Source organism: Sus scrofa, chromosome 7, assembly GCF_054392235.1.
Source record: "Sus scrofa isolate SSC_HxYL_T2T_F1_AM1 chromosome 7, Sscrofa_HxYL_maternal_Yorkshire_Landrace_v2.0, whole genome shotgun sequence".
NCBI classification, from domain to species: domain Eukaryota; kingdom Metazoa; phylum Chordata; class Mammalia; order Artiodactyla; family Suidae; genus Sus; species Sus scrofa.
The window spans coordinates 102,564,776-102,587,766 of record NC_139389.1 but is presented as its reverse complement, the minus strand read 5'-3'; the positions used below and the strand labels follow the sequence as shown (position 1 = coordinate 102,587,766).

The window sequence follows — 22,991 nt, the reverse complement described above, 5'->3', positions numbered from 1 at the left end:
TCAAGAAAAGACAAAAAGACAAAAAAAAAAGAGTGGCTGTGGAGTTCCCATTGTGGCACAGTGGTTAACAAATCTGACTAGGAACCATGAGGTGGCACTGGGTTGAGGATCTGGGCCCACTGGGTTGAGGATCTGGCGTTGCCGTGAGCTGTGGTGTAGGTCGCAGATATGGCTCGGATCCCGCATTGCTGTGGCTCTGGCGTAGACTGGCAGCTATAGCTCCAATTCAACCCCTAGCCTGGGAACCTCCATGTGCCACGGGAGCGGCCTTAGAAAAGACCAAAAAAAGACCAAAAAAATTTAAAAAAAAAAAAAGAGTGGCTGTAATGCAGTAAGGCACCACCTCGTCTGCCTGAGCTCTGTGCCCATGGGTGACTTGTCAGTGACAGTTTCCTTTCCACCGTCTTACCCCCAACTGCCAGGTTCAGGCGTACCTGACGTGTTGCAAACTGCGTTCTGCCTACTTGATTGCCGTGAAGCAGGAGCACTCTCGGGCCGCAGTCCTTGTCCAGCAGGTGCAGCAGGCCGCCAAGAGCAGCGGGGATGCCGTAGTGCAAGACATCTGCTCCCAGTGGCTTCTGACGAGCCACAGCCGGGGTGCCCACAGCTCAGGCTCCAGGAAGTGACCCTGGGCCGCTGGGCCTGAGGACTGTGGGTCGGGAGTGATGGACCTGATCCCAGGTCTTTCGTCCTGGGGGACGGGACTTCCCTGGCTTTAACCCAAGTCAGAAAGAGCTGGATTGGACCCAACTTGCCGCCTTGGGCAAGGACAGGACCTTTCACGCAAGTGCCATGTTTCTGTAAGATTGTGGAATCTGTGTGTGTGTCTGGAGACGGCCAGTCCTTTCTACCTCAGAGTGAGTGCGTGTGTGTGCATGGTCCTGTGCACACGTGTTTACACCCAAGCATTTCCGAACAAATGAAATTCTCCCCCACTGGAAAGAGGCACTTTACTTTAGACTTCTGCCCACCTGAAAACTTTTCCTGCGTTTTTGGTTCTTAACCCGGGTTCATCCTATTTGTACACAGCCCCCTCTGTGCGAAGACGTCCCAGGAGCCCCGCCTGACGGGAAGGGATTTACAGAGGATCATTGAGCACCATCTGAAAGGTGGCCTCTTTTTCCTTCTTTCCCTTCCCAGAATTCAGAGATGGCTTTGGGGCCATCTGAGGAATAAAGCCGTTCTGCGTTTCTCTCCTCTCACAAGCACAAGAGTCACCATGAGTCTTTGGAAGGTAGCATGATCCGAAGGGCCCTCGGGTGCTGGCATCTGAAGGCCAGGGCCACCCGATCACATGGTTGTGTATGGAGCGCCACACACACACGGGCAGGAAGGGTAGCTATGCATTTATCCGCAGGGAGAGAAAGGTGACAGGATTGCAGGAGGACTGTTTGCAAGCACGGTTCTGGCTTTTGTGAATATTCGTGCCGCAGAGTGAGAGGACGCAGCTTCCTCTTGGAGAGTCTGGGGAGAGAAACTAGCCAAGATCTGGGACTGAATGGCTAGATGTTGCCTATTTGAGTTACAGTCCTAATCGTGCCCCTTACATTGGTTAGGAAGTCACTCGCTCTTCCCTCCTGCTTCTCTTCAGGACGGCAGGATGGATACGCAGAGACCCAGCGTCACTGAGAAAGCAGTGCACTTCTTTGTCTTAACAAAGTGTGTCGAGAGTTCTCTTTGAAGTTGGGCCCAGAGACAAGAGTTCAATAAGGAATTAATGAAATAGGTCACATCTGGCTGGTGGGAAACTAGGTGAAGTGCTCCTTTATTTGATATTCACTGGCCTGGCTTCCCACCCGAGATGTGACAACGTTTTAGAAAAGGTCTGCTGGGAGTTCCCATTGTGGCTCAGCGGTAACAAACCCAACTAATATCCATGAGGATGCGGGTTCGATCCCTGGCCTTGCTCAGTGGGTTAAGGATCCGGCGTTCCCATGAGCTGTGGTATAGGTTGAAGATACCGCTCCAATCCCACGTTACTGTGGCTGTGGTGTAGGCTGGCAGCTGTAGCTCCTATTAGACCCCTAGCCTGAAACCCTCCATATGCCGCACCACGCCTCCCCCGCCACCCCCGCAAAAAAAAAGAAGGAAGGAAAGAAAGAAAAGACAAGGCCTGCTGTATTTCATGACTTGGTTTTGCAAGTAAGGGGTGTGAGGAAAACTCTGCAGCTGTGAGCCTCCCACCAGCCAGAGCTCAGCCTGTTGATCTCACTTTTGCTCTTGAGAGAAAGGAGCTAGAAACCCAAGTTAGTATCTCTGGTGCTTAGAAACCCTGTGGATTTCCCTCTGAACCAAGTTTTTTAAATAGTAAAATAGACGACTATATGACCATCTGTCAGATTCAAAGTTTTGGACCTGTTAGGAGAGAGACTACAAAGAAAATTCTAGACCCTTTTATGGGAAAGTTTGACACGTGGCTTTTCCCTCCTTGAGTCATAGGATGCATCCGTCTCCCAGGAAATATTCCCTGGCACCTGCTTGCCCTTCTGAGTCTGCCCTTTTTGCACTGAACATAAGCACTTTATACGAATGGGTTGCAAAGTGTACAGCCCTTAATTTGGGATGTTAAGATCAGATTTTCCTGACTTTTTCCTCAAACTGACAACCATAGACTGACATAAGGTGAGGCTTCAGGGCTTTGAACATCAGGCTGTGGTCTCCAGCAAAAAACAAAAAGAAACCAAACTAATGTACATGATGAAGGGTTGAATGTTTTCCTGCAAGCAAGCCACAATAAAGTGTTCTACAAGTTCTTGGCTTCATGGCTTCATTGTGCTATCTCGCATTTATCTTTCTCTTCCTTTATGCCTTGTGGTCTGTGTGGAGAGAAAAGGTGGTGGGGAAAAAGCAGGTGGCCTTTAACTCTTGAACTTCTCCAAATGATTCCCATCATAATTTATGACTCTTCCTAAGTTAGAATTTATCTCAAGTCTCCTATGTTTTAAAAAACATTAGTGGGAGTTCCTGCCATGGCTCATCAATAATGAACCGACTAGTATCCATGAGAATGTGGGTTCGATCCCGGGCCTTGTTCACTGGGTTAAAGATCCGGCGTTCCTATCAGCTGTGGTGTAGGTCGCAGACTGGCTCAGATCCCGTGTTGCCATGGATGTTGCCCTAAAAAGACAAAAAGAAAAAGTTGGGTTAGTTTCAGGTGTGCAGCAAAGTAAATCAGGTTTACATGTACATATGTCCATTCTTTTTCAGATGCTTTTCCTGTATAGGTCATTCCACAGTATTGGGTAGATTATCCTATGCTGTACAGTAGGTCCTTGTTCTATGTATCTTTTTAATATCAGCCAAATTGTGACTCTTTGAAACTAGGTGTAAGGCTTTTAGGGAAAGTAGAATTCAAATTTGGCTTCAGTCGTATTCTCGCCACCCTCTTACAGCACGTGTTTGTGGTATGATAACTTGAGCCGTGGACGGTAGCATTGCTGCCGTTATCTTTCCCCAGAAACACGGTCTCATTTGGTTTCTCATTTGAAAAAAAAAAAATAGACAAAACTTCAAAAACAAACACAACAAACAAAAAAGTGTAATGATGCAAGTAGACCTGAAAACCACCTGTTTGGAATCTGGCACAAAGATGTGTCACAACAAAGAAAACAAACACCCAACCTAAATCTAGGCTAGAGGGCATTGACCATGTTTAGAAACCTGAGATGCTCCAAATTTACCCGTTACCTTCAGAGTTTCAGCAAAGTAGATCAGAAGGTATCAGACGCTTCATACTCAAGCAGCTAAATATCAGTTGTCACCATGACCCTGAGGAAAATGGTCTGTTGTAGGTCCTTCCTCCTCCCCACTTCCACAGTAATAATGTTCACTAACCCATCCTTGGAACCTCCAACTCTTCTGCAACAAATTTATTCAACATCTGGTTACCAAATGCCTTCTTGGGTGGTGTGCTTTCTGCTCCCTGTTTTTTCAGGCTATTATTTCTGCTAGGAACCCTTCTTTCACCACCTCCATCACCCCCGAGCTCCAGTCTACTCTTATCAAAACGCTTTCCTCAAGCCCATTTCAAGTTTTTTCCACAAATTATTTGCTAGTCTGGGTTTACTTCCTCTTCATCACACCAAAGGGCTAGAATTCTTCAAGGTCTATTTTTTTTTTTTTTTTTTTGTCTTTTGTCTTTTTTTAGGGCTGCACCCGAGGCATATGGAGGTTCCCAGGCTAGGGGTCTAATCAGAGCTGTAGCCACTGGCCTACACCACAGCTGCAGCAATGCCGGATCCTACACCACAGGTCACAGCAACACCAGACCCTTAACCCACTGAGCGAGGCCAGGGATCGAACCCACAACCTCATGGTTCCTAGTCGGATTCGTTTCCACTGCGCCACGACGGGAACTCCTTCAAGGTCTTATCCAGATTCTCTGCCATACAATCCCATAGCTTCAGCAGTCACCTTGATTGGCTGTGTTCTAAACCAAATTTGTCCTTTAACTTTTTTCCACATCAGATCCACCTTTTGATTACTTTCTGGAATTCACCCAGATGGCTGGCCTGCCCCTGAAAATATTAGCATCTCCTAAATAGAACGCATCTTATTCCACCCTCACACCTAATCTTCCTCCTTCAGTGAATATTAGTATCTATTAATGAATGCTATTATTACTCTTGTGCTTGCTGCCTGGGTTAGAAGCCTCAGGTTCTTTGTATTGACTTCCTTTTTAAAATTTTTTTATTATAGTTGATTTACAATGTTCTGTCAATTTCTGTTGTACAGCAAAGTGACCCAGTCATAGATCTATACACACTCTTCTCACACTGTCTTCTATCATGTTCTATCAGAAGTGATTGAATATAGCTCCCTGTGCTATACAGCAGGGCCTCATTGCTTATCATTCTAAATGTAATAGTTTTATTTGTTTATTTATTTACTTATTTTTCTTTTTAGGGTCACACCTGCAACATACGGAAGTTCCCAGGCTAGGGGTCGAATCAGAGCTATAGCTGCCAGCCTATACCACAGCCACTGCAACACAGGGTCCAAGCGCCGTCTGTGACCTACACCACATCTCACAGGATCGCTGGATCCTTAACCCACTGAGCTAGGCCAGGGATCAAACCCATGTCCTCATGGACCCTCGTCGGGTTCAATACTGCTGAGCCATGGCAGGAGCTCCTTATTTTTTTTTTAATATAGTTGATTTACAATGTTTGTATTGACTTTCTTGTCTCTCTTCATTCAACATTCAAGTTCCTACCTTGCCTCAAGCATATATCCAGTTGAAAGCCAAGATCTATCATCCTGTCTCCCAGTTGAAGAACCCACTCCTTCCACTTCACCATCTTACTTCCGGTCTTTGTCATTTCCTCCCCTGACTGTTACAGAAGGCTCTTCACCTCAAACACCTATCCAAAAGTTGCACCTCCTACCAACTCCATATTAACAAATAATACTTCTAGAAGAATAAATGATGTCTCTGTAATCCTCCAGTATGGGAAGTCTTTCTAAACAGATACAAGTCCCAGAATCCTTGAAATGTTTAATTGTTGTTATAATGTACATAACCAAAAAAATTCACCATTTTAATCTTTTTTTTTCTTTCTTTTTTTTTTTTTTTTTTGCTGTACCCGTGGCAGTGGCATTAGGAAGGTCCCGGGCCAGGAATCAAACTTGCAGCACAGCAGTGACCTGAGCCACTGCCATGACAATGCCAGATCCTTAACCTGCAGAACCAATCAGGGAACTCCCATTTTAACCATTTTTAAGTGTACGGTTCAGTAGCATTCATATTCAATAGCACCGTCACTATTCAGCTCCAACTTTTTATCTTCCCAAACTGAACCCAGTGCCCATTAAGTACTAAGTCTCTATCCCTCCCTCCCCCAACACCTCCAGTCCCTGGTTACCACCATTCTAACTTCTGCCCCAAATGAAGTTGACTTTTGTTTGTCATATATGTTGCAAACTTATGTTTTTCAAGGTTTTTGGTCCTATTGTTTTTGTTAGTGTATTTTTAAAACTTATAAGCAATAAATTTGACTACATAAAAATTATCTTTTCATGATGCTAAGCGAAATAAGCTAATGCTATCTGTACTTCAGGGCCTGTTTTAAATGACACTTCTACTGAAAACATTTTTTGTTTTCTGATCCCGATTTCCTTCTCTGCCCCTCCCCTGTGGATGTGGCTCTCACTCCGTTAACCCTTCTGTGTCTCTCAAAGCTCCACTACTCTGCCTTCCTGACAGTTTTTTTCTTGTCATTATGTTACCCCATAGACCGTCTCTTGCTCACCTGTGAGTTTACCTATAAATAATTTGTGTATTATTTACCAGTAAATAAAGATTTTTGAATTAAATTGTATAGAAAGCATGCCCTGAACCAGAAATAATTTAGAAAGGGAAACAGTTTAAAGTTATCCGTTTAAGAGTCTTCTTCCAAACTGTAAGTTGATCGAATGACTTAACTACCTCCCCAGGACTGCCCCTGGCACCTGATGGGCTCTCAATAAACCATAGCGGAATTTTTTCAGTGGGTTGAACCCATGGGAATAGTTTATTTAAGGAACTCCCTAATATAGAAGTCATTTCTTTAGGAAAAAAATTCTTTGCTTATAGAGAAAATGGGTAAGATTAAGCATGTTTAAAGAAAAGCTGAAAAGATACTTTTCATCTGTGTTGGTATTTTAAGAATCTGTGAGCTGAGGAAAAAATCCGATATAGTAGTTATTTTAGTTTAGTGGAAGTAGGAACTCAATGCATGGAAATGTGCTCCTAACTTTAAAAAAATAAATAAATTTTATTGAAGTATAGTTGACCCAGCAAAATAAATCAGCTATATACACAACATATGACTGTTCCTTCTCAGATTCTTTTCCCATATAGGGAAAAGATCACCATGTGTTATACAGTAAGTTCTTGTTACTTAACTGTTTTATATATAGTAGTATGAAAACGTCAGTCCCAACTCCCTAATTTATCCCTCCCACCCTACATTTCTCCTTTAGTAAGCATGAATTTGGTTTCGAAATCTTTTTTTGTTTTGTTTTGTTTTGTTTTGTTTTTTTGTCTTTTTTTTTTTTTTTTTTTTTTTTTTTGCTATTTGGGCCACTCCCGCGGCATATGGAGGTTCCCAGCCTAGGGGTCGAATCAGAGCTGGAGCCACCGGCCTACGCCAGAGCCACAGCAACGCCAGATCTGAGCCGCGTCTGCAAGCTACACCACAGCTCACGGCAACGCCGGATCGTTAACCCACTGAGCAAGGGCAGGGACCGAACCCGCAACTTCATGGTTCCTAGTCGGATTCGTTAACCCCTGCGCCACGACGGGAACTCCTGGTTTCGAAATCTTTGAGTCTGTTTCTATTTTGTATGTTCTCTTGTATCATTTTTTTGGTTAGATTCCATATATTAGTGGTCTGATATGATACTTGTCTTTTTCTCTTTGATAATTTCTAGGTTTATCCATGTTGCTGCAAATGGCATTATTTCATTCTTTTCATGGCTGAGTAATATTCCATGGTATATGTGTACATCTTCTTTATCTAATCTTCTGTTGATGGATATTTAGATTGCTTCCATGTCTCAGCTTTGTAAATAGAGCTTCAGTGAACACTGGGTGCATTTATCTTTTTGAATTATGGTTTTCTATAGATAGATGCCCAGGAGTGGAATTGTTGGATCATATGGTATTTCTGTATTAAGTTTTTTAAGGAACCTCCATACTGTTCTCCATAGTGGCTGTATCAGCTTACATTCCCACCGGGAGGGTTCCCTTTTCTCCCAAGATTTATGACTTGCAGATTTTTTTGATGATGACCATTCTGAGTGGTGTGAGGTGATACTTCTTAGAAGTTTTGATTTGCATTTCTCTAATAATTAGCAATGTTGAGCAGCTTTTCATGGGTTTTTTTTTTTTTTCTTTTTTGGCCATCTGTATGTCTTTGGAGAAATGTCTATTTAGATCTTCTGCCCATTTTTTGATTGGGTTGTTTTGTTTTGTTTTTGATATTGGGCTGCATGAGATGTTGGTATATTGTGGAGATTAATCTCTTGTCAGTCATTTCATTTGCAAATACTTTCTCCCATTCTGTGTTGTCTTTTTGTTTTGTTTGTTTATTTTATTTTGTCTTTTTTAGGGCTGCACCCCTGGCATATGGTGGTTTCTAGACTAGGGGGTGAATTGGAGCTGCAGTTGCTGGCCTATGCCACAGCCACAGCAACATGGGATCTGAGCCACATCTGCCACCTACCTCACAGCTTGTGGCAACACCAGATGCTTAACCCATTTAGCAAGGCTGGGGATCAAACCTTCATCCTCATAAATGCTAGTCAGATTTGTTTCCACTGAACCCCGACCAGGAACTCCTGTTTTGCTTACGGTTACTTTTGCTGTCCAAAAGTTTTTAAGTTTGATTAGGTCCCATTTGTTTATTTTTATTTTCATTACTCTAGGAGGTAGATCAAGAAAGATATGCTGTAATTTATGTCAAAGAGTGTTCTGCCTGTGTTTTCCTCTAAGAGTTTTAGAGGACCTGGTATTATGTTTATGGCTTTAATCTATTTTGAGTTTATTTTTGTGCCTAGTGCTAGAGAGTTTTCGAATTTCATTCTTTTACATGTAGTTGCCCAGTTTTCCCAGCACCATGCATTGAAGAGACTGTCTTTTCTCCAATGAGTATTCTTCCTTCCTCTGTCATTGGTTAATTGATCATAGGTGTGAGGGTTTATTTCTGGGCTTTCTATGCTGTCCCACTATTGTTATATATGTTGTTTAATATATTCTGTATTTCTGTTTTTGTGCCAGTACTATACTGTTTTGAAGACCATAGCTTTGTAGTATAGTCTGAAGCCTGGGAGCCTGATTCCGCCAGCTCCATTTTTCCTTTTCAGGAACAATTTGGCTGTTCGGGATTTTTTGTGTTTCCATACAAATTAAAAAAAAATGTTCTGTTCTAGTTCTGCGAAAAATATCATGGGTAGTTTGATAGGGATTGTGCTGAATCTATACATTGCCTTAGGTAGTATAGTCATTTTGACAATGTTGATTCTTCCCATACAAGAGCATTGGTGTAGCTTTCTATCTGTGTCATCTTCAGTTTGCTTCATCAATATCTTACAGTTTTCAGACTACAGGTCTTTTGCCTCTTTAGGTAGGCTTATTCCTAGGTATTTTATTCTCTTTGATGTGATAGTAAATGGGAGTGTTTCCTTAATTTCTCTTTCCAATCTTTCATTGCTGGTATATTGGAATGCAAGAGATTTCTGTGTATTAATTTTGTATCCTGCAGCTTTACCAACTTCATTGATGAGCTCTAGTAGTTTTCTGGTAGCGTCTTTAGGATTTTCTATGTATAGTATCATGTCATCTGCAAATAATGACTATTTTACTTCTTCTTTTCCAATCTGGATTCCTTTTATTTCTTTTTCTTCTCTGATTGCTGTTTCTAGGACTTCCAAAACTATTTTGAATAAAATTGATGAGAGTGGATATCCTTGTCTGTTTCCAGATCTTAGCAGGAAAGCTTTTAGCTTTTTAGCGTAAAGAATGATGTTTATGGGAGTTCCCGTTGTGGCTGAGCAGAAACAAATCTGACTAGTATCCACGGCAGTTTCGATCCCTGGTCTCACTCAGTGGGTTAAGGATTCACCATTGCCATGAGCTGTGGTGAAGGTCACAGATGTGACTCAGATCCAGTGTTGCTGTGGCTGTGGTGTAGGCCATCAGATACAGCTCCAATCATACCCCTAGCCTGGGAACATCCATATGCCATGGGTAAAGCCCTAAAAAGACCAAAAAAAAAAAAAAAAAAGGAATGATGTTTATGTATATGGCATGGGTTTGTCATCTACAGCCTTTATTATGTTGAGGTAAATTCCCTCTATGCCTACTTTCTGAAGAGATTTTATCAAAAATGGGTGTTAAATTTTGTCAGAATCTTTTCTGCATCTATTGAGATGATCATATGGTTTTTATTTTTCAGTTTGTTATTGTGGTGTATCACACTGATTGATTTGCTGATATTGAAGAATCCTTGCATCCCTGGGATATATCCCACTTGATCATGGTGCATAATCATTTTACTGTATTGTTGGATTCACTTTGCTAATATTTTGTTGGGGATTTTTTTTTTTTTGTCTTTTTTGCCTTTTCTAGGGCCACTCCCATGGCATATGGAGGTTCCCAGGCTAGGGGTCGAATCGGAGCTGTAGCCACCAGCCTATGCCAGAGCCACAGCAACATGGAATTTGAGCCACGTCTGCGACCTACACCACAGCTCACGGCAACGCCAGATCCTTAACCCCCTGAGCAAGGCTAGGAATCGAACCCACAAGCTCATGGTTCCTATTTGGATTCGTTAACCACTGAGCCACCACAAGAACTCCAGCTGGGGACTTTTTCATCTATGTTCATCAGTGATTTGGTCTGTAATTTTCTATTTTGTGGTATCCTTGTCTGGTTTTGTATCAGTGTGGTGATGGCCTCATAGAATGTTTGGAAGTGTTCCTTCCTCTGCAATTTCTGCAAGAGTTTTGGAAGGACAGGTGTTAACTCTTCTCTAAATGTTTGATAGAATTCGGATGTGATGTTGTCCGGTCCTGGACTTTTTTGTTTCTTGGAATTTTTTTCAATCAGTTTCAATTTCAGTACTTGTGTTGGTTTATCCATATTTTCTATTAGATTTCACCTTTCTAAGAATTTGTCCATTTCTTCTAGGTTGTCCATTTTATTGGCATATACTTGCTTGTAGTAGTCTGTTATAATCCTTTGTACTTCTGATCTGGCAGTTGTAATTTTTCTCCTTTTTTATTTCTAATTTTATTGACTTGAGCCTTCTCCCTTTTTTTCTGTGTGAGTCTGGCTAAAGGTTTATCAATTTTGTTAATCTTTTCAAAGAACCAGACTTTAGTTTTATTGATCTTTTTTATTGTTTCTTTTTTTTTTTTTTTTTTTTTTTTGGCTTTTCTAGGGCCGCTCCCGCAGCATATGGAGGCTCCCAGGCTAGGGGTCTAATTGGAGCTGTAGCCACCAGTCTACACCAGAGCCACAGCAACTTGAGATCGGAGCCACGTCTGCGACCTACACTACAGCTCATGGCAATGCAGATCCTTAACCCACTGAGCAAGGCCAGGGATCGAACCCACAACCTCATGTTTCCTAGTCAGATTTGTTAATCACTGAGCCACAGCAGGAACTCCCCTCTATTGTTTCTTTGTCTCATTTATTTCTGCTCTGATCTTTATGATTACTTTCCTTTGGCAGCACCCACAGCATGTGGGAGTTCCAGGGCCAGAACCCAAGCTGTTGCAGGGACAATGCTGTGTAGTTATGCTATAGGCAACAGGGGAAGTCCAAGTAAATTGTTGAACTATTCTTAAGTCACCTGCATCAGAGTGCACCTATAAAATACTGTGTTTTTTTTAGAGCTAGAAGTGACCATAGAATACATTGAATACATCCCCTATTTTATTTTTTGTTCATTTATCTATTCAATAAATATTGATTAGATTATATTTTCAGCTGTGTGCTAGAGTTATGTATAAAGATGATCAAAATATACAAAGTGATGGGATTTTTTTGGCCATGTCCATGGCATGCAGAAGTTTCAGGGCCCAGGGATAGAACCCGTGCCACAGCAGTAACCAGAGACTCAGCAGTGACAACACTGGATCCTTAACCCACTGAGCCACCAGGGAACTCCCCAAAATATACAAAGTTGATGTGCTGCTGGTGTTTAGAGTCATAGCAAATGACCAGTCATTTGCTATCATCTTATATGTTAAATATTATGAGAAGAGGTCTAGGGGGTAAATGAGAGCTTGTGTAAGGAGCCCTGAATGGAGACTTGGGGGAGGTCACTGAAGGCTGCCCAGTAGATGTGATGTCCAGGATACAAGTAGCTGGAGAGAGAAGAGGTTCCTGGCAGAATGAACAACTTGTCTGAAGGTCCAGATAGCAGAGCACCTACCTGAGAGAAACCAAAGAAGCCACATCAGGCTGGAGCCCAGTGAGAGTGCCATGCCAGGTTATGTGGGGTCTTGTAAGCTTGTTAAAGAGTTTGGAGTTTAACCCACAAGATAGTAGAAAGACACCAGAGTGCTGTAAGCAAGAGAGTGACATGATGCGACTTCAATTTTAAGGTCACATTGGCTGCAGAATGGAGCACAGGTTAGTCGGGGGAAAAGTAGAAAGCAGAGACATTAGCAAGTTTTGGGCAGTAGTGGAGGCTTCCTGTGGCCCTGAGAATAATGTCCAAATTCTTACCAGGGCTCCCAGGCCCCCTCCTTATTGATCCCTACCTAGCTCTCATTTCTCATTTGCTGCCCCCAGCCCCTCATCTCAGTTTTTCAGATGTGGCATGTTCTTTGCCCCCTCCAAGCCTGCTGCCTGGACTTTTTCCTTCTCTTCACCTAGTGGTTCATCATCAGGTCTTGCTTCAGCACATGCCACTTGGTTCAGGACATCTTCTCTGATCTCTTTCTCCAACCCCAGACGAGGCAGAAACAAGATCTCACCTCCTGTCCCCCATGCTGGCAACAATTCTGAAACATAGGGTTTGGGGGTTTGTTTTTTTTTTAATAAATAAATAAATGAGCTAATGGTGGCACGAACGAGAATATCTACAATTTTGGAGGGGGAAGGAAAAATTAAACCTTATTTACTTTTAAAACCAAACCACTAAGAAAATACATCACAGTCATGAAAGAGCAAACAGACAGGCAAATTATCAAAAACAATAAGGTCCTTATCAAAACAATAAGGTGCCAGAGCTGGGGCAAGAACAATGCATGTCGCAAAGGCCCAGGCAACAGTGGTACCTGGTAAGGGGGGAGCTGTCCCCCTGCTGCTCTAAAGGAGTCACAGCTCGCCCCTGAGTTGCTTGCTTTTTATCCCTTGACCTTTGTGTTCCCGAGAGATGGTGTCAATAGAGCTCTTTTATTTCAAACAGTCCCAGGGTTAGACTTTGACTCTATTCTGTTTTATGAAAACTCAGATTTTTCTAATTCTAGTATTTCATAACTCTCTTTTTTTTTTTTTTTTTTTGGCTTTTTGGCTTTTTGGCTTTTCTAGGGCTGCTCCTGTGGCATATGGAGGTTCCCAGGCTAGGGGTCTAATCGGAGCTGTAGCCACTGGTCTACACCACAGCCACAGCAACATGGGATCCAAGCCGCGATAACTCCCCTAATTAAGCAGCCAACAGTTGCTCTTTCACTCTTCATTCCAGGATGCTAGCACATAGCACAATCAAGATCACCTTTCAGTCTAAAATATGGCACAAATGATCTATCTACAAAACAGAAAAGATCATGGACATGCAGGACAGATGCGTCTTTGCTGCGGGGCGGGGGAGGGGGGGAAGAGTGGGATGGACTGGGAGTCTGGGGTTAGTAGAGGCAAACTCTTGCATTTGGAGGGGACAGGCAATGAGATCCTGCTGTATAGCACAGGGAACTATATATCTAATCACTTGGATGGAACATGATGGAGGATAATGTGAGAAAAAGAATGTGTAAATATATATGTGTGTGACTGGGTCACTTTGCTGTACAGCAGAAATTGATCATAATTTAAAATTTTCTTTAAAAAAGATCACCTTTCTCTGGACTTCCCGTCGTGGCTCAGTGGTTAACGAATCCGACTAGGAACCATGAGGTTTCGAGTTCGATCCCTGGCCTTGCTCAGTGAGTAAGGGATCTGGCGTTGCCGTGAGCTGTGGTGTAGGTCGCAGACGCAGCTCGGATCCCGCATTGCTGTGGCTCTGGCGTAGGCCGGTGGCTACAGCTCCGATTAGACCCCTAGCCTGGGAACCTCCATTGCCACAGGAGTGGCCCAAGAAATGGCAAAAAGACCAAAAAAAAAAAAAAAAAATCACCTTTCTCTTCAAGGATGAGTGTCCCTGCAAGCCTGTCCTGTCACTCGGGGGCAGACAGCCTCAGGGTCCCTCATGCCAGGGAGAAGGAGGATTTGCTTCCCGTACCAGTGTGACATCACCTCTCACATTTTTGCAGGGTCTCCAGGCGGAAAGATGTAATGTATAAGAATTTATAAAAGGGGCATCCACATCCTGATGGCCAGAAATGAATATCCCCAAGGACCCTTTCGAAATTCTCACCCAAACTACCACTCCCAACTCTGCATCTTAAACTAACTCCGTGCCCTTGTGTATAAAACAAAACCCAGCCAAACAAAACCCCAGAAGCCCCCTTTCCCCTTCTAAAGTAGTAACCTCATGGATTTTGTTTTATTACAGTTTGTGAAAAATGGTGTGGTGTGTGGTGATCCTTCTGGTAAACAGAAGGTTGGTAACAAACAGAAACACCTCTCCTCACACTCCAGCAGATCACAGGCAGGTTAGAGGGACCTGGCAGCCCTCGTGGGGGATGGGGGGACCCTGTACTAAGAGAATCTGGTACCTCAGAGGGCTCTGATTTGGCACAAGGAGGTTCCCTTTTGGCAGGATAAGCACTTGCCACACGAAATGTGGGCTCTCATGTACTCTCTCATGTTCTCCCTGACCCAAATTTTAGCACCAATTTTTTTTTCTGTTTCACTTTCTAGAATTGAAACACCAAGGAACTAGTGTTCAGAGGCAAGTGACATGGGTGACATAGGCCTTAAACTTGCTGCCATCCTTAATTTCTTCATTCAGAAACTTTGCTTAAGAGACCCAAATCCAGGAGTTCCCATTATGGCTCAATGGGTTAAGAACCTGACTAGTATCCATAAGGATGTGGGATTGATCCCTGGCCTCGCTCAATGGGTTAAGGACCTGGAATTGCCACAAGCTGCAGCGTAAGTAGCAGATGCAGCTCAGATCTGACTGTGCTGTGGCTGTGGTGTAAGCTGACAGCTGTAGCTTCGATTTGACTCTAGCCTGCAAACTTCCACATGCCGCAGGTGTGGCTATAAAAAGAAAAAAAGAAAAGAGAGAGAACCCAATCCTCATTCCTCTTTTAAAATAGTCTCCTGCCCTCAGCCCCAGTGGCCAACAGCAGACTTCTATATCCCTATGGAGGAGAGAGACTTCATTTTCTGGGTCACGGTTGGGATGAGGTTCCTGTGGTCACCCACACACTTGGTCACACAAGCTCCAGCTGCCGCTTCACCTGAAGCTCTTTACTCCCCGCATCTGTTGAATCTTTGGCTTTCTCATTTCAATGCAGAGCACACAGGGCCAGGTGGGCCTGGAACTTTGCTAATTCACTGGTCACCAAGGCCTGGGCTTGAGCCAGAGGTGCGTGGCAGCACTCAGTGAGTTGGTGGGCTTGCTGCATGGATGCCTGGCTGTTCTCTCAATAGCTAGTACTGCACCGGAACATGAGGCCCTGCAACTTCCAGAAGTTCTCTCTCTGCCGACTCTTCATCATGGAGTCTACTGCCTCCTGCCCCCGGAGCTGCTGCTGCTCCCTGCTGAGCACTGGCCCCAGGATATCTACAATTGAAGGGGCAGGCAGGGGAAGAAGAACCTGGAAAGAGGTCCCAGAGGAGGAGGAGAACCAGAAGAAGGCAGGTCACAGAAGCCAAGGGAGTGTGGACCTCAAGCCTCCATCTGACTCTTTTCACTCTTGAAAACCACCCCCAAGGAGCCAGGGAGAGCAACAAACAGAAACTCTATCTCTGATGAAAATAGGAGACAATTGTTAAGAGAAATTCACCACATGGGGATTAAACACTGGGTGGAGCGACACCTCTTCTGCGATGGAAGGTGGAAAGGAAGAGGATATGAGTGGGAAACAGGTAAGTTTGCTGGTTTGGTAGCAGAAGTTGAGGGAGTTCATGACCAATGCCTTCCATGTTCTCGGTGAAGTCAGAGGAGAATCACCTGTCAACAGTTCAAGGGAACTGCTGGGCCGAGTAGCTTGAGAGTACCTCTCCTTGCTGTAACCCAAGAGGTGGTTTTACTGTGAAGCTTCCTTGGACCCATGTGAGTGAGAGAGTTGCTGGGAGTTGTATTCTAGGTCAGGAAGGGGAAGCCAGGTTGCTTTCAGATAAGATCAGGCACGTTTGTGGTGATATGGCCATAGACTAGGTTGCTTTCAGAAGGCATTTTTATGCAAACGTCGCTGGCAACTTGCATAAAAAGATCTCAGAAGGCCTTAAATTCTTGTGGCTCTAATTATTCATGGGTTTGGGGGGGAGTAATTCTCATTCTAAATCAACATCCACTATTGTACCTAATTTACTATTTATAATTTCATATCCTTGTCTTAAAGATGATCCCACAAATTCTATCAGCTTCTCTGGATCTGTCCTTGGCTGTGGGAGAGCAGGTCATCAGGTGGCCCTGAAAGCCCACCTGACATTGATGATAAGTAGCTGATAGTGGCTCCAGGCCGCCACGCTGAGTGATTTTTTTACAGCAGCCCACTTGGTGTTTAGAGCTCAGGGAGGTGGATTCTTCCACCCTTGGGCTTTGCTAGATGAGGTGATAAATAGGACAGGGAATTGGCAAGGGAGAAAGCCAGAGGAGTAGAAGGTTGTGGTTGGAGTGGGATTTTGGAAGTTAAGATACTTAAGGAGCAGCAAGTTCATGTGATGACCAAGTACCCGGATGTGGTCCTTGGAGGGGACTGGGAGAGGAAGGAGGTGGAGGGAAGGGTCGGTGCTGAGGAGGGCAGGGAACTGAGTCTGAGTGGACACACAGCGCACTCAAAGACCAGTGCTTTGGGCAACCTGTGTACACCCCCCCTCATCACACTACCCACTGGGTCTTCCTACGGTACCACTTTGTTATCTAAATTGAGCTATTTGCAGTCTAATCACACTCTCACATATTTTATGATACAAAAATCTGTTGTATTCAGGTAATGCTGTATCTTTCTTTCATGCCAGGTTGACATTAAACCTCTCTGGTGGACATGGACCCTTGCACATAAAAGGGCTTCTTTTCTGGGAATTTTCAGGACTTTATGAACAGTAATGCCCTTGCGCCCAAACAAGAAGGGCTCCTTCCCTCAGCCATGCACCGTTTTTTGTTTGTTTGTTTTTCAGCTGTGCCTATAGCATGCAGAATTTCCCAGGTCAGGGATTGAACCCATGCTGCAGTCGTGACAATACCAGATCCTTAACTACTAGGCCACAAGGGAACTCTAGTCGTGTACTTTTTAAAACCATATATTTCACAAAAATGCACAAGAAAATAGTAAATAGGATTTCCAGTTGTAGCACAGCGGAGACGAATCTGACTAGTAACCATGAGGTTGTGGGTTTAATCCCTGGCCTTGCTCAGTGGGTTAAGGATCCGGCGTTGCCGTGAGCTGTGGTGTAGGTCACAGACACATCTCAGATCCTGTGTGGCTATGGCTGTGGTGTAGGTCAGCAGCTGTAGCTCAGATTCAACCCCTAGCCTGGGGATCTCCATATGCCATGGGTGCAGCCCTAAAAAGAAAAGAGAGAGAGAGAGAGGAAGGAAGGAAGGAAGGAAGGAAGGAAGGAAGGAAGGAAGGAAGGAAGGAAGGAAGGAAGAAAAGTAAATATATTTAAGAATATGTGAAATATATTTAAGAACAGCTCTATTACTTAGTCCCTGGCACTCAGTTCTGACATAATACAACATGGTACCCTAGACTTCAGCTCCCTTAACTAACACTGTTTAAGCCCCAGGGAGGAGTTCCCGTTGTGGCGCAGTGGTTAACGAATCCAACTAGGAACCATGAGGTTTCGGGTTCAATCCCTGGCCTTGCTCACTAGGTTAAGGATCCAGCGTTACCGTGAGCTGTGGTGTAGGTTGCAGACGCGGCTCGGATCCTGTGTTGCTGTGGCTGTGGTGTAGACCGGTGGCTACAGCTCTGATTAGACCCCTAGCCTGGGAACTCCATATGCCATGGGAGCAGCCCTAGAAAAAGTAAAAAGATGAAAAAAAAAAAAAAGAGCCCCAGGGAAACACATCTTGACTCTGCATCCAAATGCTTTGAAAATGTGCACTTAGAGCTACTGCTTCTTAGTGCAGGGAGACTTTAAAGAGAAGAAGCAACTGAGGAAGAAAAAAGACAATTAAATTCTTAGCATGAGTGTAAGGGACACTTTCATTAAAATGGGTATCATTTTCAGTAGGGCTGAGTATCTATTTTCATGTCTCTTTTTCCCAATATGTGTTTGCAGCATGTGTACAATGGAAGCTAAATAATAATCAACTTACATTATTCTTTTTTTTTTTTTTTTTTTTTTTTTTTTTGTCTTTTTAGGGCTGCACCCAAGGCATATGGAGGTTCCCAGGCTAGGGGTCGAATCAGAGCTGTAGCTACCAGCCTAGACCACAGCCACAGCAACACCAGATCCAAGCGGTGTCTGCAACCTACACCACAGCTCATCATGGCAATGCTGGATCCATAACCCACCGAGCAAAGCCAGGGACCGAGCCCATGTCCTCATGGATACTAGTCAGATTGTTTCCACTGAGCCATGACAGGAACTTCTACATTACTTTTACATTGATAGACATTAGACATTTAGGTATAGCTGAAACATACTTAAAGCATGATATCTGTTGTTTACACTGGACACTAAACATTAAAATCGTGAATAGTTTTATTTTTATAAATATTCATAGAATTAATTGTTTTCAAGAACTAGAAAATTTTGCTTCATTTAAATAATTTGAATTTAAAATGTTGATATTCACAGCAATAATATATTTTGCCTTTTAATTTTCATAGAAAATTTAAATAATTTAGAAGAAAAATAGCCTAAGACATCTGAAAATGATTTTTTATTTCTCTCATTTAAATTTTTATGAAAATACATTTAAATTGCATATACTTTGAATACAAGTGTTTTGTGGGTTTTTTTTAACCTTGCGTTAAATAGCTACTGCCATTAGAACACGAAATGTTGGACGATTATAACAAGATAGTTCATGATTTCATTGAAATGAAAGCCCCATGGAGCAGAGCCACCCTCCCACTCTCATGCCTGCTCTGGACCATGACATGAGCAAGGAATACACTTTTTTTGCATTAAGATACTAAAATTTAGCACCGTTTGTTACAGCAATTAATCTATTTCTCCTATCAGAACAAGTTGTACCTCATGTTCTATGATCTTATCAGTTGATTGTTTTGGCTAAGAGATATCATATATCCATATGTAGAAAAAATAGATGGTATATTTATAGGTAGATAGATACATAGATAGATCAATCAAAATTTGGATGAATACTTGTGGAGTTCCCGTTGAGGCTCAGTGGTTAACAAATCCGACTAGGAACCATGAGGTCGAGGGTTTGATCTCTGGCCTCACTCAGTGGGTTGGGGTTCTGGTGTTGCTGTGAGCTGTGGTGTAGGTCACAGACGTGGCTCAGATACTGAAAGGATGAAAATGCAGCCTAACCCTCCAAGACCCCAAGAAGGTAGTAAAGAGCCCTAACTCCAGCTTCCTAAAAAGCCCTAGATGCCCCCGAATTCCAGACCCTGCTCCCTGCCAGTAAATAGGTAAAAGGTCACACTTCTTGCTGTTCCAGGGCCTGCTCTCTGTATGAAACTAGGTGAAAGGACGTAAAATAGGCCCTTGAATGCGTGATCCTGACCTAAGTAAGATAACAGGAAATGAGCTGACTAATCGCTTATCTGGCTTCTGTAAAACTGCTTGCGCCATAGAAGAAATGATTACACATTGAAAGCCCTAGTGACCTATCTCAACTGCAATCTGTCACTCCGGCCAGGAGCCCGCGCAAATGCGGACCTCTGGAACTGTAGAAAAATGATTGGTCCACGGAGCGCATATTTTGATATGATTTGTCCACGAAGCGCGGGCTCTCGATGTTTTAAAATGATTGGTTTTCGAAGCGCGGGCTTTGTTGTGAACCCCATAAAAGCTGTCCCAATTCCGCACTCGGGGGCCGCAGTCCTCTACCCCTGCGTGGTGTATGACTGTGGGCCCCAGCGCGCTTGGAATAAAAATCCTCTTGCTGTTTGCATCAAGACCGCTTCTCGTGAGTGATTTGGGGTGTCGACTCTTCCGAGTCCAGACGAGGGGGATTTTCCTTCTACTGGCCTTTCAATACCACGTTGCTATTGTTCTGGTGTAGACTGGTGGCTACAGCTCTAATTAGACCCCTAGCCTGGGAACTTCCATATGCTGCTGGTTTGGCCCTAGAAAAGACAAAAAGCCAAAAAAAAAATTGGATGAATACTTGTGAAAGCATATCAGAACTATTCCGACTCTGTACTAGGATGTTAGATCACTTATCCCCGTGGATACTGAAATTAATGAAAGAGGACAGATCTTTGGGGTGGAGAAATATGTAATGAAACAAGTGTCAAAACGTCACTTTACAGCTAAAGAAATTGAAGGTGATGAAAGCAGGTCAGGAAGACATCTGACTTACATCAGCAGCAATGGTGGAAAAAAGTAGTTAAAATGATAAGACTATCAGCAATTATATCTGGCTCCACGTAGCACTATTGTGTCAGGACATAGACTTCAACAATAAGGACAGTTCCTTTTGTCAGGTAACAAGAAATCTCCAGGAAGAGCAGCTGCAGTCTTGGCTAATTCAGTGACTCATTACTTTATCATCTGTGAGCCAGGTTCGTTTTATCTTTGCCTCCACCATCTTCAGCATGCAAGCTTGGTCCAGCTCAGCTCCACTCAGGGCTCAAGATATTTGTGGTAGGGAGTTCCCATTATGGTGTAGCAGAAATAAATCTGACTAGTAACCATGAGGATACAGGTTCAATCCCTGGCCTTGCTCAGCGGGTTAAAAGGTCTGGTGTTGCCGTGAGCTGTGATGTAGGTCACAGATGCAGCTTGCACCCCGTGTTGCTGTGGCTGTGATATAGGCCAGCAGCTGTAGCTCCAATTGGCCCCCTAGCCTGGGAACCTCCATATGCCACAGGTGGGGCCCTAAGAAGCAAAAAAAAAAAAGAGAGAGAGAGAGATTTGTGGTAGATTCAGCTGTCACATTCATCCCTGGCAATGTCCAACAGTTCCATTTGGCCCTTTGCCATGCTTCCATCACTCCCCCATAGGTATTGATCCCAGGAATACTTCCATCTTGTAACTAAAGAGCCAACACACAAGGTAGATTGTCCAGGGCTTAGAGGCGTGGGGACGCACAGTACAGAATTGAGTTGGACAAGGACCACGTGGCAGCCTAGGTAACCTGTGGCAACTAGCCATCACTTAGCCTTTAGTTTCCTAGACCATTTTTAAGACTAAGAAATTGAAGCCAGTCTCAGTGGAGCCAACGGGAAAGATGTTTCTCATTTGGACAAGGCTAGCTAAGGGCCTCAGAGCACGACTGAAACCAAGGAGAGTGAAAGTAATGACCTGGGGCAGCTAGAGAGGCACCTAGGAGCAGAGAAATAGGAGGTGACTGTCCTTCCTGGGCCCTTTGCATCCACGACTTTGTCTCCGGTATATGGAGGATACTTCCAGGCAGGAAGCCGCATCCACGGCCCAAGTCAACTGGCATTTCGGAAAGTGGCCACTGTGGTCCATCTGATGAGCAGAGATGGGAAGATGGAATGTGACTCAGACACTGGATTCCCAGCATCAGTTGTGCTGAGCCAAGGTCTTTCCCTTGGGTGGTGGTTAACTTGGGGCAGGTCCCTTCTGGAAACATGATAAGAAGCCAAGGCTGGTACTTGTTCCTTGCCCGGGCTGAACAGACGAGATGACATTTTTGGTGCTGGGCAGGGAGCTATGCAGGGGCAAGAGAAGCCTGAGCACCAGATGATTCCAAAAGGGCAGTTAGTGCTGAGGGAGGCTTCTCATGGGAGCTCCTGAAGGCCATGAGCAGTGATGGAGTCTGGAATCTGAACAAGGCAATGACTGTTGCTGAATATTCTGAATATACCAACAACACGTGAAATCAATTACCCACACCTCCCTTTTTTGTTTTTGCATTCTTCTCAGTTCTCCTCTAGTTGGCATTGCTACTGTTCGGTATCAATGCATCCAACAATTTGGAGAGGAAACTTCCTATTTGGAATACTTTTCCTGGGCCAAATAATACTTCACAGACTTCTGTCAATGAGAAGCAGTGTGGCCTTGGGGTCAAGAGTTATCACCCCAGGCTGTACCACTTGGAGCTGGCCGAGCTGTGCTACTTGCTGGGGATGGCAGAAAGGGTGAGTGCCTCAAGTAGAGCCATTCTTCAGGAAATAAGGGCATCTATGTGATGGAAGTTATGATTAAGGAAGTAGAATTGGGGCCATTTCTGTGTTTTCCAGAAACCAGGGTTCAGTGATACAATTCAAGGAATAACCTCTCCCCCAACCCCACCTCCTTAAACTCAAGTGAGAGGATTTTTCCATCAAACGCCATGACCTTAAGGTCAGCCATCATCGCACAAAATTCCTAAGGCCATTAGGCTAGGGGAGCAAGGTCCTTCCCTCCTGGATGCCAGAGTCCCACTCAAATTGCTTTCGTCTGCCTCCCCACATCTCCTGGGCTCCTAGCATTTACAGACCCTGGGGATTCTACCTTCGAGCTTCTTTTTGGCTCTGAGTCCCAGGTCCTGCCCCTTTGCTATTCCCCAGCCCCTGTACTCCAGATTGGGGCCATCAGCCCTCTGCCCCCAGCAGCTGGCCCCGAGCTCTCTGAGCATCTTAGCATACAAAGAGCTTTTTCAAATTTCAGATCTCAGATAGTTGACACCAAAATCAGATGACTTTCATTAAGGCATTCATACTAACAAGTCTAGCAAACATGAAAAATGTATAAAACATATAATAACCAAAGGATTCCAAACATACACACTCTAAGGATTCCATATATTTTTCTTGTTTTAAAAATTGCAGTATAGTTGATTTACAATGTTGTGTTAGTTTCAGGTATACAGCAAAGTAATTCGGTGAGATATATATGTATCACTGAATATATATATATATTCTTTTTACACACATATAGTCTTTTTCAGATTCTTTTCCCTTATAGGTTATTACGGGGTATTGAATGTACTTTCCTGTGCTATACAGTGGGTTCTTGCTGGTTATCTATTTTATACATCGTAGTGTGTAAGGGATTCCATATATTTTAAAGAACAGTCCTTTGAATATGTTAGCATTCTGTTCTCTGAAAAAGACATTTT

The 22,991-nt window shown here is 43.7% G+C and overlaps 1 protein-coding gene and 1 pseudogene across 2 annotated transcripts in view; one reads left to right on the top strand and one right to left on the bottom strand.

Annotated features, from left to right (window-relative positions):
• ZFYVE26 (zinc finger FYVE-type containing 26) overlaps positions 1–19,872 on the top strand; it is an 89,811-nt gene extending 69,939 nt beyond the window's left edge. The window contains exons 42-43 of one of the 2 annotated variants that reach the window (XR_014811015.1): positions 14,516–15,694; positions 19,416–19,872. Coding sequence is in view for 1 of the 2 variants with exons in the window: in XM_084969543.1 (XP_084825669.1) it covers positions 423–626 (204 nt within the window). In the remaining variant the exon portion in view is untranslated. Of the gene's footprint in view, positions 1–422; positions 2,753–14,515; positions 15,695–19,415 lie in introns of those variants that run through there. The other variant, XM_084969543.1, reaches the window with a different exon arrangement.
• LOC146401813 (protein FAM136A pseudogene) lies at positions 14,957–22,243 on the bottom strand (annotated as a pseudogene).
• Between the last annotated feature and the right edge of the window lie 748 nt (positions 22,244–22,991).